At 43.6% G+C, this 21,494-nt stretch overlaps 2 protein-coding genes across 2 annotated transcripts; one reads left to right on the forward strand and one right to left on the reverse strand.

Annotated features, from left to right (window-relative positions):
- Window positions 1-207: 207 nt before the first annotated feature.
- On the forward strand, window positions 208-8,623 carry polr1b (RNA polymerase I subunit B). The gene is made up of 15 exons (XM_061228037.1): window positions 208-463; window positions 844-1,011; window positions 1,154-1,300; window positions 1,586-1,718; window positions 1,999-2,135; window positions 2,416-2,639; window positions 2,870-3,041; window positions 3,398-3,569; window positions 3,838-4,119; window positions 4,531-4,664; window positions 4,996-5,166; window positions 5,370-5,526; window positions 5,849-6,045; window positions 6,573-6,823; window positions 7,493-8,623. Exons 1-15 carry the CDS (start codon window positions 287-289, stop codon window positions 8,373-8,375), a joined length of 3,405 nt encoding a protein of 1,134 aa, XP_061084021.1. The 5' UTR covers window positions 208-286; the 3' UTR covers window positions 8,376-8,623.
- Window positions 8,624-9,085: 462 nt separating this feature from the next.
- nanp (N-acetylneuraminic acid phosphatase) lies at window positions 9,086-11,201 on the reverse strand. The gene is made up of 2 exons (XM_061228688.1): window positions 10,967-11,201; window positions 9,086-10,412 (listed from the first exon to the last, which is right to left on the reverse strand). Exons 1-2 carry the CDS (start codon window positions 11,054-11,056, stop codon window positions 9,774-9,776), a joined length of 729 nt encoding a protein of 242 aa, XP_061084672.1. The 5' UTR covers window positions 11,057-11,201; the 3' UTR covers window positions 9,086-9,773.
- Window positions 11,202-21,494: the final 10,293 nt, after the last annotated feature.

The raw sequence follows: 21,494 nt of genomic DNA on the forward strand, positions 1-21,494 counted from the left end.
ATAGCAGCTCAGTTGAATAGTGCACCACTGCAAATAAATGATGAGATAAGCAGTTTTTGTTTGTAGTTGATCGTACCCGGATTGAATTGAGCGTATTTTTACTTCATGCTAATTGCGTGTTTCTGAAACCCGTACAGTGTGTGTGCGCTGGTTCTGGTTCTAGACTTAAAGTTAGTTGAGTCGAGAATCTCATGACTGTAGAAAATCTTTGTTTGGACCTTTGTACTTCCCGTGTCAGTCAGCATGAGCTTCCTGTCTGCTGCCACATTGAATTCTAATAACAAGCATGGACTCCACGCCGAAGTGGAGTAACTTGCCGTCTGGCCCCAGTTTGAAGAACCTGACGGTACCCGGTTTCGGAATACCCGGGGAGAAACAGCACGCTGCAGTACAGGACCTGGTTAAAGCGCACATCGAGTCGTTTGATCAAGCGGTTAGCGATGGATTATGTCGCGCAGTGCAGGTTAGTGCCGGACGATCGTGTTCTCACATTGGCTTTGCAAGACCCAAGTAAATCTCAGCTGTGTACATTTGCAAAATGTGTTGTCAGTTATTTGACCTGCTTGTTGTCTGACCTGTCAAGTACAATATCGGCACAGACAGACCAACATGGCTAGGTCGTTATAGTTACTTGGGGAACTTTGTTGAATATTGGGCATGTTTCAGGGTATATTTTAAAATGTGTTATTACTATCATTATTATCATCATCATCATTGTTATTATTGACTAATTATAACGTTAGCTTGAACCCGTCCTTTTGATTGAACGTGCTTTCACGATTATCTTGCTGCGACGTTTCACGAAGAAGCTGATAAGCTTCCTGATTTCATTTCTTGGTGTAGGCAATTCCGCCCCTGGAGTTCATGTTCAAAAATGAACGGATTAGCCTGGCATTTGTGGAAGCGACGATCCACAAACCTGTTGTTGGCAAAGGGAGTGTTTGCCGGGACATGACCGTGTACCCCGCAGAATGTAGGGGGCGTCGCTGTTCTTACAGGGGGAAGCTGGTTGTGAGTATCTACGAAATGCAAAAACATTGATGAATACTTTCCTTTCAGCCTCATTACAACAATAGTTTTGCATGTCCTAAATCAGAAAAGTTACCATATACAAATGTCCCTCACCTTGAACCTTTCTTCATGGTTTTTACAGGCAGACGTGAGCTGGTCTGTTAACGGGATTCCCAAAGGGATCGTCAAGCAATCTTTGGGTCTGGTGCCCATCATGGTGAAGTCTAGGCTTTGTAACCTGCACGGGCTCTCACCCAAAGAACTCATAGAGCACCACGAGGAGGCTGAGGTAGTGTGTTTTCGGGAACTATTTTGTTGTCTGTCAGTTTGTAACTTGGTCTAATTCCACGTGCTCTCTATCTCACCAAATTGACATACACACCTCAGTCAATTACACATGCATTCCGCTTACTTACTGCCTTTCTCTCCTACACACATTCATACACTGTCATGAACACATTGGCCTGGATTCAGCCAACAACACTCGTCCTTGAAAGTCTCGAAGCACTTTACATTCTGGGCCTAAGTCCCCTTGAGCAGAGAACTCCGTGTCAACCCTCCATTTCTATCTCAGGAAATGGGCGGCTACTTCATTGTGAACGGGATTGAGAAGGTCATCCGCATGCTGATCATGCCCAGGAGAAACTTCCCTGTTGCCATGGTCAGACCTAAGTGGAAGGGCCGCGGTCAGGGCTACACACAGTACGGTAAGTTTGAGCTTCATCTCTGTCCTTTACCAAAGAGCCTGCGCTCTTGTCCTTTCAGTGTCTGATCGGTCAAATGGAAGACCGTGTTCAAGTGGGGACAAAGCGTAATTGTCAGGTACTGAAGTACTACACCGAGATGTCTTGGGTCTTGACTAGAAGCAGGTCAGTATACAGGGTTTACAGGTATATAGCACACAGCAATTTGGAATGGAGTCTGTACAGAAGCTTCCCTCTGTTTTTCCAGCCTGCGCTTTGAATGACCACACCTGCTTTCTTGCAGGTATTTCGATGCGCTGTGTGAAAGATGAGCACACCGCCGTCAATATGAACCTGCACTATCTGGACAACGGCACTGTGATGCTTAACTTCATCTACCAGAAGGAGCTCTTCTTCCTTCCCCTGGGGTTTGCACTGAAGGTGAGCAATGCCATTTTAGTCCTCAGCACATACACAGTGCCTTCAAAAACCTGTAGGGCCTGAATGCAATGCGCATCATGTTTACCCTCCAGAGTTCCAAGCATAATGGTTTAAGCTACTGGCAGGTGATTTATTAATTGGCCTCTCATCTCATTCTCTGTTCCCAAATAATATTTATGCCTGCAGCAATGTTGGTTAACCCGTAACCCGTAAATATAAAAAGCAAGGCTGGTTTTACCTGTGATTTTGTGACATTATAATTAAAATATATTGTGCCTAGGCCCTGGTGGACTTCACCGACTTCCAGATCTACCAGGAGCTGATTAAGGGGCGTGAGGAAAACTCATTCTACAAGAGCTGTGTGTCGGAGATGCTCCGCCTCGTCATGGAGGAGGGCTGCACCACCCGAGTGAAGGTGCTCAACTACCTGGGCGAGCGCTTCCGGGTCAAGATGAACCTGCCAGAGTGGTTCACCAACGAACAGTGTGCCGACTTTCTTCTGGAGTGAGTGTGTGGCTGCTAGCGTGGCCATGTAATGTTGTGTGCTAGTGTGACCACATATATCAACCGTCTAATCCCCACTCCATAAACCGTATTCACATACACAAGTAGAAATTTCATATGTATTTGTATATAATCCGTGGCATGCAGAATTACAAAAATATCAGCCTATTTGACCCAGAGACCAAGAAATGATACCCCCTCATGGTATACTGGATGTCCACCTGTCACAGGCAGTGTCTCTGCGTCCACCTGAAGTCAGACGTGGAGAAGTTCTACCTGCTGTGCTTGATGGCCCGCAAGTTGTTCAGCTTTGCCAAGCAGGAGTGCATGGAGGAGAACCCAGACAGTCTGATGTGTCAGGAGGTGCTCACGCCTGGACAGCTCTACCTGATGTTCATGAAGGTAGTGTGTGCCACGCTGATCTGTCCCAGGGCAGCTGTGTGCTGCAGGTGGGCTTATAGCCAGAGAGCTGCAAGTTTCAGTCCGAGCCAGGGAGTGCTGCTTTGTGCCATTTTACATCTGTACATAAATGGATATGTCAAATTTGAAACTGTAATATGCTATTATCTACAAATATGACACGTATGAATAGTAACTGGTTGGGATTTGATTCAGTTTGCTTCTCTGGTATTTATTATTTAAGGCCAGTTTTTACATTAGACATTTAAACAAAATTAACATGGGGAAACCTTCAAGGAGAAGGAGAAGAAAAAAGAAAAATTGTTTGTTTGTTCCTTAATTATTTTACTCAACTGCAGGAGAGACTGTCAGCCTGGCTAGTTTCAGTCAAACTCTCCATGGACAAGCGGGCTCACAATTTCAAGAATGCTGTAAATACTGACAGCCTCATAAAAATGTTCAACATGGGGACAGACCTGACCAAACCTTTTGAGTACCTGCTGGCCACTGGAAACCTGCACTCCAAAACAGGTAATACACCTGAGCAACATCCACTCCCAGCATAGGTGAGGCACCACTTTCAATTTTGGTGCACCCAAACAACACCACTAATACCAGTTACGGCTAACTCGTAATGCTTGTGGCATGTGTGAGTTGAGGTGTTGGTACAGCACAAAGTCAATTGAAGAGTGCTTTCAGCTCTGTTGCAGGAAAAGGGCATTAAAAGGCAAATAAAAGATACAAAGTGGGTCTGTCTCGTGCTTCCTCTCTAACCCCTCTCTCTCTTCCTCTTCCTCAGGGCTGGGCATGCTGCAGGACTCCGGCCTGTGTGTTGTGGCGGACAAGCTGAACTTTGTGCGCTACCTGTCCCACTTCCGGTGCATCCACAGAGGCGCCGCCTTCGCCAAGATGCGCACCACCATGGTGCGGCGGCTGCTGCCTGAGTCCTGGGGCTTCCTGTGCCCCGTGCACACGCCCGACGGCGAACCCTGCGGCCTCATGAACCACATGACCGCCCACTGCCAGATCGTGGCCCCCGCCCTTCCCACCACCACCCTGCCCACCCTGCTCTGCTCTCTGGGTGAGTCTCCCTGCACAATTACATTACCTTACATATTATTTAGCTAACGCATTTATCCATAGTGACTTACATTATTAGACTAGGCAGGGGGCAATCCCCCAGGAGCAAAGTGGGTTTCAGGGCCTTGTTCAAGGGCCCAACTGCTGCTATATATCTTATTGTGGCTACACTGAGGCTTGAACCACCAGACAATGTTAACTCTATCAGTGACATACTTGTGAGGGGGTCAGATAAATTAACTCATCTATGCATTTAAGATTCATACTCCTATGGGTCCCAGTCGGGTCCCAGTCATGTACCTTAGCCACTATGACCCTGCCTGCTACAGGCTGCTCCCTACCACAGTGAGTAAGGCAGGCAGCCTGCCCCCGTGTTGGGTAACTTGAGTGTGCTTGTTGTCCGCTGTGCCAGGCGTTACGCCTGTAGATGGGACCCCCAGCCAGCCCTACGCGGACTGCTACCCTGTGGTTCTGGACGGTGCCATGGTGGGCTGGGTGGAGAGAGACCTTGCACCGGGGATTGTGGACTCCCTTCGGAGGTTCAAGGTGAGCAGCATGACCTGCCACATCCTTCCAACATAGTCACGCCTCTCAGCATCCTCAGAGAACCATAACTGTGCACATTGTTCCCTCTCAGGGGTAGGTGGTTCTGATGTAAATAAAGGAAATTAAGGCACTTTTTCCCTTTGCTGTCTGGTTCTTTGTGTGGGAATGTTCTAGGATTTTGCTCCTTGATGCTCTCGTCATGACTCCGGAAGGCTTTGTATGACTGCTCCACAACACAGCTTCTCAGGTTCCTGAAACATCAGGTTCACTTACAGGTTCCCATCATGCACCTGGACTGGTGGTTTCCTCACTGTGTGCCCTCCCCCTGCAGGTGCTTAAGCAGAATAGAGTCCCTCCTTGGACTGAGGTAGTTCTGGCGCCTCAAACGGGAAAGGCCAGCATCTACCCCGGCCTACACCTCTTCACCACGCCCTGCCGCCTGGTGAGGCCCGTCCAGAACCTGGCTCTGGGGCAGGAGGAGCTCATCGGCACATTTGAGCAGGTACGACACGGAGGCAGCTGATATGCGCGTGATGCTGTTTTCTATATATAGCACTACTGTGCTGCTTGGGACAAACTCTTTGACACACAAATCCACTTTTCAGTTAATCTATTGTACTAACATGTTTGACTTAGCACTCTACCTATCGGTAATGTGTATAGCATAGCTCCAGTCTCTTTGTATCTCGGCCTTCTCTCCCTCAGCTCTTCATTAATGTGGGGATATTCGAGGATGAGCTGGAGCCGGGGGTGACCACACACCAGGAGCTCTTCCCCCACAGCATGCTGAGTGTGGTGGCCAGCTTCATCCCCTATTCCGACCACAACCAGTCCCCCCGGAACATGTACCAGTGCCAGATGGGTGAGGCTGCCACCCTGTGGACAACTGCAGTACTGCAGGAGGATTCCATCTACATAGGCACAGATCAGCATAGGAAAACATTATCCTTGGAGGACTGTTGTGTAATTAGACAGGAACATACCCTATAGTCAAATATTTAACTTCAGTGAGTATTGGGAAATGCATTAGTGTGAAGGTGTACTAATTCTGGGAAGTGAGTACTATGTATATATTGAGTTTGGCTGTATTCTATTCAAATTGAGCCCTTCCAACTGCAATATAAGAAAGGTATAAATTATTATTATGATGCAGGATTCTTTAAAATCATCTTTCTGCTCTGTAGGTAAACAGACTATGGGCTTCCCACTGCACTCATACCAGGATCGCTCCGACAACAAGCTGTACCGCCTACAAACACCCCAGAGCCCCCTGGTGCGGCCCTACATGTACGACCACTACAACATGGACAACTACCCCATCGGCACCAACGCCATCGTGGCGGTGATCTCCTACACTGGGTACGACATGGAGGACGCCATGGTGAGGACACGGGCGCTGACGCTTTTCTGCTGCATTACCTCATTACCTTTGTGTTTGGTCATCTCTTATTTAATTCTTCCTCCTTGTGTGTAAATGTTCATAGATTTGGTGTGATAAATCTGCATAAAAAGATCAAGAAGATGATTCTTGACTTTAATTATTAACCCTTTCAGTCCCAAGAGTGCCATATGGTACTCTCAAGCTTTTCAACCAAGCAAAATGACTGCTATACTATTGTTTTGAGCCCCTACTAATACTCAATTCTCTCAACCAAAGCCAAAACCCCTTGAGATATACTGGACCACATACTGGGCTGGGGACTGAAAGGGTTAAGGGTGACAGTAGGTGCATTAGGAAGATGTCAACTGACTGAAAGAATCATTAACTTTTTTTTTTTTTTTTTTTTCATTAACTAATTTTCCCTCTCAATTCTAATTGTTACAGTTCTCTATGGGTTCTAATTGTCTAATTTCTCTGTGGGTTATATTGATGAAGTTTGACACATGCGTGCTTACTGTGTCCCTCAGATCCTGAACAAGTCATCATGGGAGAGGGGGTTCGGTCATGGCTGTGTGTACAAAACCGAGCTGGTGGACCTTGCAGAGAAGATGAAAGGGGAGGACTGCCTAGTGTTTGGGGTCAAGCCTGGCGACCCGAAAGTGATGGATAAGCTGGACGCAGATGGGCTGCCCCCCATCGGAGCGGTGCTCCAGTACGGAGACCCCTACTACAGCTACATCAACCTCAACACCGGCCAGAGCTTCGTCACCTTCTACAAGTGAGTCCCAACAAGCCCTTACTCTGAGAAACCTCATCCACACTGCAGGGAAACGGCTGCTGTACAAGCAGGGCTTAAAACGTAGTGTCAAAATGCCTGTGTGGAAATTGTGTGGGACTAATCTGGGATGGTGGCCTGTATGGTGTACTGGTTAAGTAGTCTTAGTTGGAACTCCGTGTACTTGAGTAATTCATATTATTGTAGGAATTTGGTCCTTGGTGAAGTAGAACTAGTAGTCCGTAATTACAGTATGAAGCATACCGGGTAAAAGCAAGGCAGTTCAATTACAAACTCATGTTAGAAAGAATGAACTTTTATGCCCCAAACCTCCTGATGTAAAATACAGGTAGTTGTCCCTGATTGGGTGACAGGCAGACGAATACACATTATTTTGTATGCATATGATGTGATCAAGGAAACCAAATGGTCATCGTCAGCAAAGCAGACAGTGAAACCCCCCTTGATCATTCAGTATGGGCTTCCTAACCCCCCTTGATCATTCAGTACGATTGAGGTGTTAGGTGACCATCCAAGAACAATGAAGCAGGAAATGTATTTTTCCCTACATTATCATCTCAAAATACCCAGATGTGTAAATAATAATCTGGCTTCTGTGCAAATTTAAAGAAGTTTTGAAGGAACATAAAACATGACCTTCCCCCTGCACAGGAACAAGGAGAGCTGTGTGGTGGACAACATAAAGGTGTGCAGCAACGACGCGGGCACCGGCCGCTTCAAGCGCGTGTGCATGACCGTGCGCGTGCCGCGCAACCCCACCATCGGCGACAAGTTTGCCAGCCGGCACGGGCAGAAGGGCATCCTGAGCCGGCTGTGGCCCGCCGAGGACATGCCCTTCACGGAGAGCGGCATGACCCCCGACATCCTGTTCAACCCGCACGGCTTCCCCTCGCGCATGACCATCGGCATGCTCATCGAGAGCATGGCAGGCAAGTCCGGCGCCCTGCACGGGGCCTGCCACGACGCCACGCCCTTCCGCTTCTCCGAGGAGAGCCCGGCGCTCCAGCACTTCGGCGACATGCTCCGGGCCGCGGGCTACAACCACTACGGCACCGAGCGGATGTACAGCGGCCTGAGCGGCCTGGAGCTGGAGGCCGACATCTTCATCGGCGTGGTGTACTACCAGCGCCTGCGCCACATGGTGTCCGACAAGTTCCAGGTGAGGACCACGGGGGCGCGGGACAAGGTGACCAACCAGCCCGTGGGGGGCAGGAACGTGCAGGGGGGCATCCGCTTCGGGGAGATGGAGCGCGACGCGCTGCTAGCCCACGGCTCGTCCTTCCTGCTGCACGACCGGCTCTTCCGCTGCTCGGACCGGTCGGTGGCCCAGGTGTGCATGGACTGCGGCAGCCTGCTGTCGCCCCTGCTGGAGAAGCCCCCGCCCGCCTGGTCGGCCACGCGCCACAGGAAGACCGTCTGCATGATCTGCGGGAAGAGCGACTCCATCGACACGGTGTCCGTGCCCTACGTCTTCCGCTACTTTGTGGCCGAACTCGCTGCTATGAATATCAAAGTCAAACTGGACATCAAGTAGCCCCCTCCCCGGGGTACTGCTGCTCAGTCTCTGTGGGCATTCTGAAGGGGAAACCTCCATAAACCAAATCCCCCCAATTAGTTCAGCGAACATACATCTTCATGTGTAATGAAACGAGCAGGATTTGTAGTACTGCTATGACATTTTTCAAGTTGCTGCACCTATGACATGCTGACGGACAGTGTTTTGTTGAATTCAGCAGAGAAACTATTTCCATTTGTAATAAAGTATTTCTGATATGTTTTTAATTGTGTTTTCCTGCTTGGGTATGTTGTTCCACTCTGTACGCTCCACATTAAAAACAAAAACTTGAACCTCAGGGGTTCCAGGTTAAAATCTCACATGGGGCACTGCCATTTTGCCCTTCAAGTAAAAGATTTAGCCTGTAACAATGGATGGTATGTAAACATGTAGGCCAAGCGGTCTAATATGTAATGCAATAAATATCTAATAGGCCATCACAGTGATTGGGATAGTTTAAGGGAGCCTACATTACCCCTCCTGTTTAGTCCACAAAAGCAGGGCTACAGTAGGAGGGAGGAATTTAGCAGCATAGATACACTGCACAGGTAAGCTGATGCTTAAGTATTCCGGATCTGAAAAGATATATCTGAGATGAATAAACTAAAGCAGGATTATACATACCAGACTAAAACTCAACTCCCCGCTACCATGGGGAAAGAATTGTGGAAAAAAAAGACCCCAGTTCATTGGTTCCACCATTAATATTTATTTATCCACCATTGAGAGCCATTTTCATTCTCATTTTCATGGGGGACATGAAAGGTCCCATCTACCCTTAAATCCATAAATTAGCTGTATACATGATCTATAAAGAATTTTAAATATTCCCTTCAGGGATATCCAGTATAAATGCGGACATTGAGACAAACTTGATTTTCTTGACATTGTCCATAAATAACCTCTCTATGGAAGAAGGATATTTTATGCTTTAAAGTAGGCACTTGCAGGGCACCTCAAAATTTGTCTTAAATGTGTCAAAGTATTTACACCCCAAGTTTTAACATATGCACAAAATACCCTTCAGTAACACATTAGAGCGCAGGTTGTTCCACACAATCTCAAACCATTTCGCACCATTTAATAGTAAGAGCCCAATCCAGTTGAACCTAAAAAGCAGTAGAACAGCAGTGGCTGGAACAGATGAAAAAGGAAACCCCAAGATCACCAGAAATTGGAAATGCCCAAGTTACACTCCAGTGTAATTTAGAAATATGTTCATTAACCAAGGTGAAGCTCACTGGTGTTATTTGTGAATGATCTTAACTGATGATTGCTCTTGGTCCATTATGTGGTTCATGAACCCTCGCACTTTGATCACTGTTAGAAATTAGCTTTTATTGGTTACAATTTTAAAACACCATATTAAAAAGGTTGTCATTTCAAGGTGGAGAGGATTGTAGGTAATTCAAGCACCGTCGTGACGGTGTAGTCTGGCTTGACGGACACTCCGGGGGGTATCTCCCTGCCGTTGGCGTTCACCCACACTGTTGCTCGGACACCAGCGTTGACTCCTCCCAGGATGTCAGTGTCGAGGCTGTCGCCCACCATCACACAGTCCCGCGGCCCCACGCCCAGCAGGGTGAAACAGTGCTGGAATATGGAGGGGGCTGGCTTGTCCTCAGCATGGTCCCCTCCCACCACCATGGCCTGGAAGAGCTCCTCGCAGCGCACAGCCCTGATCTTCTCCCACTGCGTCTGCGACACCCCGTTGGTCAGCAGGAGCAGCTTGTGGGTCTTTTGCAGGTCCTTCAGCAGATCCCAGACAGGCCCTGGGATGGCCAGCTGCTCCAGACGGCTGTTCTTCCACATAGAGTAGCACTCCGTTGCCAAGGTGCCATCCGGCTCCGCACTGCCTGCCTCCCGGATGGCTTCTTGCCAGTGCGTCACTCTCACCTGGTCGATCGATTCACCGCCGGAGGGATTGTAGGTCTCCTGCAGCAGCTTCAGCTCGAATCCCTTGCAGATTTTTCCGATGTCGTCCTGCCCAAATCTAGTTCCGAGAAGTGCCTCTACCTGTGACATTTTGTGAGTAGATCACAATTTCACTTACTTGCACACATAAACAGTTGTTAACCAGTTTTACAAGCTTGACATGAATTAGGCTTTCAAAAGGGATGGAAAGGATTTGCCCTTTGACACTATTTTTAGATTAATTGTGGCACGGGATTTGCATATTGTGGGCAGGATGGATAAGTCATGTGTGGCCTACTTTGCCAGAAGTAATTAATACAGAATACGCAGAGAAAAAAGTAGCTAGTATGAAAGATAAACAAGTAATCGTTTGAGTTGGCTTTTGACTGGACAAGATACCGATTTCCCCATCTTTGACAGAAAGAATATTTCCTTTATTCAAAGATTAATGCACATTTCTAATCTAGCCACAAGAAACGTGTTCATGAACTAATAGACAGTCAAACTTGTGATACTAACATTCAATCATTCATTCATTCATTCATTCATTCATTCATTCATTCATTCATTCATTGTTCGTTAACAAAAAATAGTAAATTGGCATTTAGCTACTGGCTAGCAATGAAGCTACCCGGCAACTTTCTCTCAGCACTTACTTTTTGAATCGCTATTCTGTGGGCACCAGCCGTGTCTATTAGTGTGTTGTCCAAATCAAGTAATATCGCTTTTATTCCGTTACTTTCCATGGTTCTCAGAGTGTCCCACACAAAAAACGGGTATGTTAGGTTACTAATCTTGAAATATCTTTAACGAAAAAATGTTACAACACGGAAACTGGTAGGAAATGACAAGTCACAATTTCCCACAGTGCCTTCTGGGAAAATGAGTTTTTGGGCGTTGTGTTGGCGTGCAATTGAGTCGGTTTGTTGTTATTTTATGGTGTTCAGTATGTATGCAGTCTTGCAATTGAGACTGGAAACTGCTAATGTTATGATAAATTAATAACCTGAAAAATCAGGTTAATTGCTATTCGCTACGACGTAATGACTCATCGGACATAAACGATACACTACGGCTGTCTAGTTCTGAGAAGTTCCTCTAAGTGTGACATTTTGTGAATAGATCACGATTTCACTGACTTCAGTGAAACAGTTGTTAACCCGCTTGACGTGAATTCGGCTTTCAAAAGGGATGGAAAAGATTTGCCTTTTAACACTATTCCTAGATTAATTCAGGCAGAAACATGATATGGCATGGGATTTGCATATTGTGGGCAGGATGGCTAAGCCCTGTGTGAGTTATTGGCTTACTTTGCAAGAAGTAATTTATAAAGAATATGCAGAGAAAAAGTTGCTAGTTTGAAAGATAAACAATGAACCGCTTCAGTTGGCTTTCGACTGGATAAGATACCAATTTTCCCATCTTTGACAACGAGGATTAACAGAAATTGTTGCTGGCCACAACTGGAGACTTTCGATTCGCATTTATCAAAATAAAGGTTCGGTGAATAAAATGATTTATGTCTGTAATTTTGTCGTTTTCTTTTTTTAAATTAATTACAGTTTGATATAATTGTGAGGTAATTGCACTAATTTCTATAAAACCTGTTTGCCAGCAGTTGTTGCTGCACTTCACATGTGGCCAAAACATGCATTGTTAGACACTGTAAGTTTACAACCAGCTGATTTGCATAGCTAATTACTCAAAACCTATACATTGTTACCAAATGAAAGGGGGTATAAAATTACTCTCTAGACCCATATCTTTAACATTGTATAGTTTTTCCTGTGACATCATGTTCCCAGCAATTGTTGCTATATTTACAGTGTGGTATGGGCATGCATTGCTATTGACTGTCAGTTGCCATCCAGCTCATTTGCGTAGTTGATAACTCAAAAACTATAAATTGTTACCAAATGAAAGGGGGGAATACACTTACAATTTAGTCGGTTTGTTGTTCCCAAAAAAAAAATCCCCCTGAAAGAGCCGTTTCACTCACACATACATCACATCACGGAAGCTAGTGCTGCTCTAACTTCTCTGCAGTGCGTCTTTAATATTAAAATTACTCCAATACAGTAAATGCAATATGCTCCTCTTTCCATTACTTTTCCTAAAATCCGTATGGAATTGGGCTGTTGTGGGGGCAGAAATCATGGCTGTAATGCTGGAGGTAGTAAAGAGGTAGTAAAGGTAGTAAAGAGGTAGTAAAAAAGCGCTGGCCTTTCTACTACTTACTTCATGATTTAGCCCAGAAGATACAATTAACATAATATAAGCGCAATTATTCAGTCAGTCCATGGACTCAAAATTCCCATTATCATAACCCAGTGTGATCTTGCCTATTGCACAATATGTGTATGAAGCATTGAGTCAACTCGAATGCACTATATGGGATAAACAACTAATAGAGACCCTATTTGCTTAATTCTGTAGAAATAGCATATATTGAAAATCCACAAAAAAATGTAAGTGGGGCAGAATTAGGCTCACTGCACTAATTGCAACAGTCTCCTCTGTCAGCTGGTCCTGAAATTACCCAACCTTCAGGTCGAGACAGAGATGCACTTTTTCCTTCAATATGAAAAATTTTAAACAATCAGATGATAAAATTACTTTTTAACTACATACTACATACCCTAATCCAGTGGTTCCCAGTCACAATCCTTTGTATGAAGGTTTTCATTCCAAGCACAGAATTTTGTATTTATTTATTTATCCTTTATATGCTTCTTTAAAAAAAAAAAAAAATCTTAATTTGAAGCTTTTCATGCCTAGAGGGTTTATTAACCTTCTTAAGCCACATCATGTAAGAAATATCCAAGCACTCCATGAAGGATAACAATTGGATGTTCATGTTCTGCTCATTATGCTATATTGCAAACAATTACTTAAAGAGGTAACAGCATTATTTACCTCTTGTCCGGCCTGTATAGGGGCGGCCTGTAGTGTAGTGGTTAAGGTACATGACTGGGACCTGCAAGGTCACTGGTTCGATTCCTGGTGTAGCCACAATAAGCTGTTGGGCCCTTGGGCAAGGCCCTTAACCCTGCATTGCTCCAGGGGAGGATTGTCTCCTGCTTAATTAATCTAATCAACTATACATTGCTCTAGATAAGAGCGTCTGCCAAATGCCATTAATGTAATGTAATGTAAAAAGTCACAATTCCCCACAATGCCTTATGGGAAAAGGAGTTTTTGGGCATTGTGTTGGTATGCAATTTTATGGTGTTCAGTAAGTATGCAAAGTCTTGTAGTTGTGACAGGAAACTGTTAATGTTATGATAAATTAGTAACTCCGGTTAATTGCTATTCGCTACGACTCATGACTCATGGGACATAAACGATACACTACAAAACTATGCCCCAAAACAAAAGAACGATAAAGTGCTTCCAGAATCCGCCTGAATCACACCATCAGAATTTCGTGTTTGTCCTGCAAAACGAAATACATTCTTGGAAAGGGTTGATATGGCTCCAAATGGAGGAATAAACAGAAACACTTCAACTTGTTCTCCGGTAAAAATCCAGGAGCAGACGTGCTATTTGAGGTGCGTTCGAAATATTTAACACCTGGGCTACGTTCAGCCGCGACAAAACGTAGCAAAACGTTTTTTTAAACAGAAGCGGCACGTTGAACAAACCATGGGCAGACTGACTGACGTAATACGATGTGCTCCTATGGCGTCTCCAGCACTTAAAGCATAAGCCTACGTCATTACTGATTCGGGCTACACCCCCGATACACCCACCACCCAACAGGAACAAAAATACCTTGAAGCCTGTTGTAAAATGTTGCACACCGTTGGGAGAAAACATATCATTCATCACAGAAGCCGTAGCAAAACGCTTTCAGATTGAGCCGTCGGGAATGAAGCAATAAAATTCACCTTGGTCAGTGAGGCATGTGCCTGCTAGGACTGTCATCATTAGGCTACGAAAATCCAAGCTGATATCAGGACAGCCTTTGTTTTGTGCATGTCTTAGTTTTTTAATCTACATGCAGGCCCACGAAAGATTCCGTTCAGCCTACTATGTTATTAGTGACCTGTGTTATAGGTGGTACCAGTGGTCACATATTGCCCCTATGAAAACAAATGAAGATCTACGATACCTGTACCAGTGCACAATCAAAGGACCTGCCATGGTTCAAGCTGTTGACTTTAAAGATTTCAGATTAACCCCTGAAACACAGGCCTATATTTATTCATAGAATGCAGTTTAAAATTCTCCCATCTGTCCTGTAAAATAATCTGTTTGTAAGCTTTCTTAAACTAGATTGTTCAACACAGGTTTTCAGAATACAAATTTTATCTGAAAGCACTAAGGCTATTCAAACTCCAATTTACTCATATTTAAAATATATTACCCACAGTACAACAATTTTCTTTAACATAGTAGCAATCAAGAGACAAATCAGCAAAATTATGTGATGATGAATTAGTAACCATGTCCAGTATTATAATACTGTGTCTGTTCAAGTATTGTGCATTAGCTAGTCTGGCAATCTGGGGTAGAATCACAGATCTGCCTCTGTGGCTTATTCTGTTTTAAAATAAACAAACATGTTAAAATAAATTGTATTTATTTGTAAAATCTTTATTTTGTAGATTATTTAAAACATTATTTATTATTTTCTTTTGGCCATACTTTATTTAATTATATTTTCATGCCCAGGGACATTTGCTGGGAGGCAAAGTATAATAAATCAAATAAATATTAATATTTACACAAAAAGGAGGCATTGTTTCTTTGAATTGTAATTTCATTGAGATTGAAAAAAGAAAATGCATATAAAAAGCTATAAATAAAAGAGAATAAAAAAAAAGCGTTTCACAGACTCTCTGTTGTCATCCAAAAATAGCTGCATGTTGTAAAATGGCTAAAAATAGATCTAGACATTGTAATCCAGTGCCTATGGTACAACGACTGTGGAATGCTGCAACCAGGAAGTTTTATAAATAAGGACATTTGTCACACGAAAGGCAATTGATAATCTGCCAGAATCTGAATCTGACTTTTGTTAGTATGATAAAAAAGAATAACACAATAACACAAAAAATTAGAATATTTAGATGACCCCTCCCTAATCTTTGTAATCACTGAATACAAATGTATTACTGACTGTACAAAGCATTGTTTATTTTACTGAGACGGTTGAACTAACTGAAATGTTGCCAGGGTGCTGTCATTTTTACGAGTTTGCTTCCTTCTTGCACTGCTCCCTTCTCACGCTTCTAATAGTTTATTTTAACGGTGGCCACTGGAGGGCCTCGGTGGGCCATTGTTTTTAGGATTGAAACAGTCAGTAATTATGTTGAATTCAAATTCTATACAAAGTTTAAATTCAAATATACTTTATTTTGATGCCAAATATAAATGATAAAATAAAATACAGATACAAGTTAATATGAATTAATAATATAAGTTAATGTAATACATTTGTAATGTAATACAAATTGAATGTGTCGGATGAATTCAAATTTATAAATCAACATATATTGATCATCATATATTTTATGAATTCATAAGATTGAATAAAAACAATAAATATTACAACCAACCAAAAGGCTGCATGCAACTGTGAGCACTAACACTGGGTCAAAATGCTGAAGGGTCGAATCCAACAGTAGATGGGACAATGTTGGTGCAAGAAAAATGAAAAAAACCTCTCTTTAAAAACATAGTTATAGGGATATGATTTAAAGGCTAAGATTTGTAATTCACAGTGGATGAAGAAAGCAAAATACATTTAACTGAATTTCCTGCCCTCTGTCAGGTTCCCATTGAGACTCACAGTCCAGCTCTGAGCCATATCATAATAACACACAATCTCCAACTCTGACTATATTTTGAATACTTAAAAAAATAAAATAAATAAATACTAAAATGAATCTGGTTTTGCTTTCAGGGGCCAAAACAGACTGTCAGCCCAGCCCCTGATCATCCACTCTGTAGTTTTCTCAGTCATTACGTAAGTAGCTTGCGTGTTCTTACACCTGACCAGGTGCCAGTTTCTCACACATAAAAATGTCTTTGCACACTACTCTCATTCAGTCCCAATGAGAAATAATGGTACCAGTTCTCACGAATGGCAAGAATGCCTGGCTCTGCTTATTTCGGCTGCCTTCAGCTAAATCCCCTGATCTAAACTATGAATCAGGAAATGGTGTGCCAACACTAACCCAAGATTACCTGCCAACTCAAACAAGTACAGGTGAGTTGCATATGAAGGATGAACACACCTGTATCTGACACATTCAGGAAACCAGTCCAGATTCTTAAAATTTTTACAGCATGCACACACGCAATCGCATGCATGCACACACGCTCACAATTAAGGGAAATATGAAACAAAAAAATGAAAAAATCAAACAATCAAAAAAACTGTGACTTAACCACAGAGTGTCCCTGTTTTCAAATTGAAAATGGCCTTTCCCTGAGAACGCAGTACAGCCATGTTTCTGTTGAGCTGCTACAGAAGGGCAAGAATCTGGGTGGGGCTGTTTGGTGGATTGGGGTTCAGTGAAGGGGTTTTTCACATATCCTCTGATTGCAGACAAAAAGTGAGAAAGCCCTTTCATCATGGTAGGTGGTCATCATGGAGCCACTCCATGCTATCTCTCTGTATGGCACACCAGCCTCATGTTGTTCTGAACAGCCCAGACCTTCCAAACGTTACATAATACCTCCCCACGGTGCTTCCACTGTGTCTCAGGTTTCATGGCCCCGTCAGCCTGGGTCTCCTGTATGACTCCATTGGGTAACCAGTGAAGACTCATGCCTGCAGTGACAGCTGCAGATTCTGCCTGGGACTGTGGCAGGAGCTACAGTTTCACTGCATACTGAACCATACTGGTGAACAACCGCAGTAATGCTGTGGGAGAGGGGGTGTTGTGGGTGCTAGTATGTGGGATGGTAAACAAACTTTATTAACATATCACACTTACTACTGTGACTACCGCAGCTTCCTCCTTTATCCCTACCACCACTAATAAAGATAAAATATCAATAATAGTAATAATAGTTGCAGGGTGAATCAGGTCCCATCTCATCCAAAAGAATTGCGCAGAACTAGAATCTTGGTGAAGAAAATTTTCAACTATCTTTTTATATTTCTTGTGGTTGAAGAAAAAATGTTGAGAAAGAGAAAGGTGTGCACAGACAAACGTATGCCGCTTTTTCCTTCTGTGTCCTTTGTGATCACTCCGTGATGATACACAGAAGATAAATAGACAGATAGACAGACAGACAGAAAGGTTAGCCCTCACTGCTGTGAAAAGCAGACAGTCCGTCATATACCACAGGGTATAGATACTATCCTCTATCCTCATCAGACACTGTACCCAGTTATTTCTAGGAAAAGCAGCAGTGGTGATATTAATCAAATGTACAGTATGACACCCTCATCCTGGAAGCACTGTTCCTTACACGCAAGCACACACACACACACACACACACACACACACACAATCTCATCACGTGTGCTGGAATGTATGAACTACACTAGGTACAGTATTAGAGTGCTGGTCTGTCAAAAATCATTCACAGCAATAAGGTAAGTGCAATAAACAGTGCATACGCACAAACAAAAACAAGAAATTACCAAGTGCAACCAAACTCCAGTGCGATATGCTATTCTACCTATATTGAACATTAGAATCATACATTAGAGCATCTGGAGGATTAGAATCATGATTCTCAACAAGTGACTGTAAATGCCTTTAAAATGTTTTATGAAGGTCACATATATAATATTCCCCAAAATACTTAAGATAAAGTACAATACAGTGTACTGTACTAATGTAATTATTTGAGTTGAATACAGAAGAATCAACCTTAATTTCTGGGTAACAAACTTAAAAGGAAGAGGGTGTAGCGTCACACAGCTTCTCTTATGAGTTGAAGACCCAGGGCAGGCATTTTTTAATCTGCAAAATGAAAAGGGAGAGGTGCTTCTTAAACCAAAACACAGGTGCAGCTGTATTGGCAGTAATAGCGGATTTGAAATATTACATATTTTGGTGCTGAGATCAAAGTAATTTGACCATTCAACATGGAGACCATACGTGTGATTGACAGCACAAGTGATTGACAGTGGCTAACCCCGCCCATTGGGGTAAGTGAAGCATCTGTCTGCTATCACCATGCGCTCCTGAGCTGCTGTTTTTAGCTCAGGTCTCGGGGCTGTGGGGAGTTTGGGTCAGAGGTAGAACGGCGATGATGTGTACTGGCAGTCAGCCAATGGCAGCGCAGCTTATCCCGGTGCACACCGGAGCCCTGGTGTTCCGGCTGAGCGGTCCTGACCTGCGGCTGAACCGCAGAGTCTCTGGGAGAGGTGAGCCTTCCTCTGACCACAGATTCCTGTGCTTACTGGAGTATAGCCCGGGGACCTGAGCCCCCAGCAACAACAACCCCCTTCCTCCCTTCTTCATGCTCTGATTGGCTGGAGGCGGAGGAGAGGATCCCACCAAGACAGGAAACAAACTACCTTCTGAGTAATAGGGGTGCAGACATCAGATATATAGGATACACTTATAGGATTGAGCATAGCGACACATTCTGAGGCTTCATAATGGTACAACACTCCTGACTAAATCTGAGAATTAGGCCTGTTACAGCAAAGACCCAGTAACAGTTTACAGTTCACACAAAGCACATATTAAGAAACAGAGCTCAGTGTTTGCATAGGTGTGGCAGCAGGGACAATCAAAAGCCCCAAGCGCATTGGTGATGTCATTCAGTGACTGCTTCCTCAGAGCGGTTCCTTCCAGAGGGCTGTCACTCCACACCATGACATCATCCCCCCTGGCTGTCAGGCCACTCTGCCAATCAGGAGTGACACTCAAGCTGAAAGAGCTGTAAACACGTACCCAGATACTGTCCTCCCAAAATAACCGCCACAGACAAGCTCATCCAATCTCAGACCATTCAGTCTAGTTGTACATATTCATCTGCCAGGGACAACGACTGCAACAGCTACATTGTTCTACTTACTTGCTACTTACACAGAACAGTTTATCCTGGATAATGTACAGATCATTAAAACAAGTTATAAAATACATGTACAAATGTACTGTAGCTTAGTATAGTACAGCGTACTGTAGCTCCATAAGTACAGCCGGACTATAATACTGTGCTGTAATATACTGTTCGATATTATACTACAGAATAGTGTAGTATACTATGGATTTGTACAGTACAGTGTACAGTGCGTATGGTATACGCTTTCTCATGGGTGTAAAGACAGTGCCTTTGGCCTTTGGCTGAGAACCCAGCTGCTTACCCACAGCACTGCTTAACAAAACAAAAACACAGAGTCACTCTTGCTCATGCAAATCGAAGCAAACTGCTGGGAAGATCTGTTTCTTGATAATTGTGAAACACACACAACGCCCATTTGCTAGCGTGCATGAGGTAATAGAGATGGAGGAGCTGAGGAGCTCCATGTGACTGCATGTTCTGGTGTTGCACCAATGGAGGCTTGTGAGCTGGAAAAGATTGCTCACAGAAATCCCCAATGGCAGTGTTCTTACACCACAGCTTAGAGGTTCTGAAGTGCTGAAAGACACCATAATGCTTAATCACACTCAACACCTAATAAAATAATGCTTTGTACCATTCCTGTCTAGTAAATGTAAAACAGAATTTGTTTTGTGCTTGTGTTTAGATAAAAGTATGTAGAACACAGTAGAACTGCCAAGACATATGTACAATAATAAAAAAACAGGTAGAAAATACAAACTTATTCTTTCTCATGTACTAAAGTATACTTAGGCCCTTATTCTCTTTTGTTTTTTTTCTTAAGTATGGATACTGCATGGGGCATAAAGGCCTTGAAGCAGCAGTTGTCTTACTTTTGGGAGTTTAAACCAAACACCTGTTGACTGCATATACATACTGGAAAGAGTCCTCATCTGTGCTTGTGGATACAGACAAAAACAGACACACAGCATGATTTAGACAAAGTAGAGAGGGTAGAGAAGGCTGAAAGGAAGAGAGAGAGAGAGCACGATGGAGAGGGGGTCATTATCTAAATGAGACACATTCCATTACTCTTCCCATGGGCCTTCAGACGCTGCTCCCAGCTGCACTCTGCAGAAACAGAACACCAGCCTGGGCCCCAGGGTGCCCATAAGACCTGACGACAGATTGGTCAGAACCACAGGGAGCTGGGGCCGCTCTCTTATCTCACCTGGGTGATGGCAGGGTGACCCCTGAACCCCAGTTGTCAAGGGAACCTTTGTTGTTGCCATGATGAAGCAGTAGCAACAAAGAGACCACTGCTACAATGCAGAGACTATAGGTCTGTGTTCCATACTAAGTAGAACGGGTAACACATACCCCATGATAGTGTTCTAAAAGAGAAAGACCACTGAAAAACGGATATCAAATATCCATTAGATATCATAATTGTAGAAGATGATTATGAAGAAAAAACCATGCCATCAGATGGACTTCTGTTGCATGTATCATTTTAAAATAATGGGTGAATAGTTTGTGACATTGCTGAAACATTAACCCCTAATTTTCCCAATAACATTACTCATGAAGTGGAATGTATCCATTGGTGAGGGAAAGGGAAGTGGCTCATCAGAGCGTGAGAGGCTGAGGATGTCTCAGTTCATGATTGCAGCACTTCCTGTGACTCCTGAAGACTTGTGAGATTGACAAGGGGAGACTGGGTGAATGGCTACTATACAGCACTGGGCTCCAGTGTGTGAATGAATCCCACAATCTGGTATAGATTGGATTGGATCTGATAGTAAGGGCCATTTATAAATGAATAGCAGTTGCAATGACTGGATCAATACAATTATACATGTAAAATTGGAGGGAAAGAATCAATGTTAAAATAGATTAAAAAAGGAAATGGAGAGGCTGAAAACTGGCCTTACCCCATGACACATCCTGCACCTATTTTATACAGTCTATGTCTTGAACCTATTTTATACAGTCTATGTCCTGAATGTGTTTTTATACAGTCTGTGTCCTGAACCTATTTTATACAGTCTGTGTCTGAATGTGTTTTTGATTCTTTCCCTTGCATGCAATTGATCACTCAATCAAAGACCTTTACTTTTGTTGGATGTGCTTTCAAATGAGTTAACACAAAGAAACCCATCCACTCAGCATGATCCAGACTATATTATTATTATTATTATTATTATTATTAAACGTCAT

The sequence above is a fragment of the Conger conger genome, chromosome 18 (assembly GCF_963514075.1).
Source record: "Conger conger chromosome 18, fConCon1.1, whole genome shotgun sequence".
NCBI classification, from domain to species: Eukaryota; Metazoa; Chordata; class Actinopteri; order Anguilliformes; family Congridae; genus Conger; species Conger conger.

Bases quoted from the DNA above. Each gene is read 5' to 3' on its own strand.
- nanp (XM_061228688.1), bottom strand. From the start codon at position 11,056: ATGGAAAGTAACGGAATAAAAGCGATATTACTTGATTTGGACAACACA. The intron at 10,413-10,966 runs GTAAGTGCTGAG...AAAATGTCACAG, and splicing joins ACAGAATAGCGATTCAAAAA to GTAGAGGCACTTCTCGGAAC.
- polr1b (XM_061228037.1), top strand. From the start codon at position 287: ATGGACTCCACGCCGAAGTGGAGTAACTTGCCGTCTGGCCCCAGTTTG. The intron at 3,570-3,837 runs GTAATACACCTG...CCTCTTCCTCAG, and splicing joins AAACCTGCACTCCAAAACAG to GGCTGGGCATGCTGCAGGAC. The intron at 6,046-6,572 runs GTGAGGACACGG...TGTGTCCCTCAG, and splicing joins ACGACATGGAGGACGCCATG to ATCCTGAACAAGTCATCATG.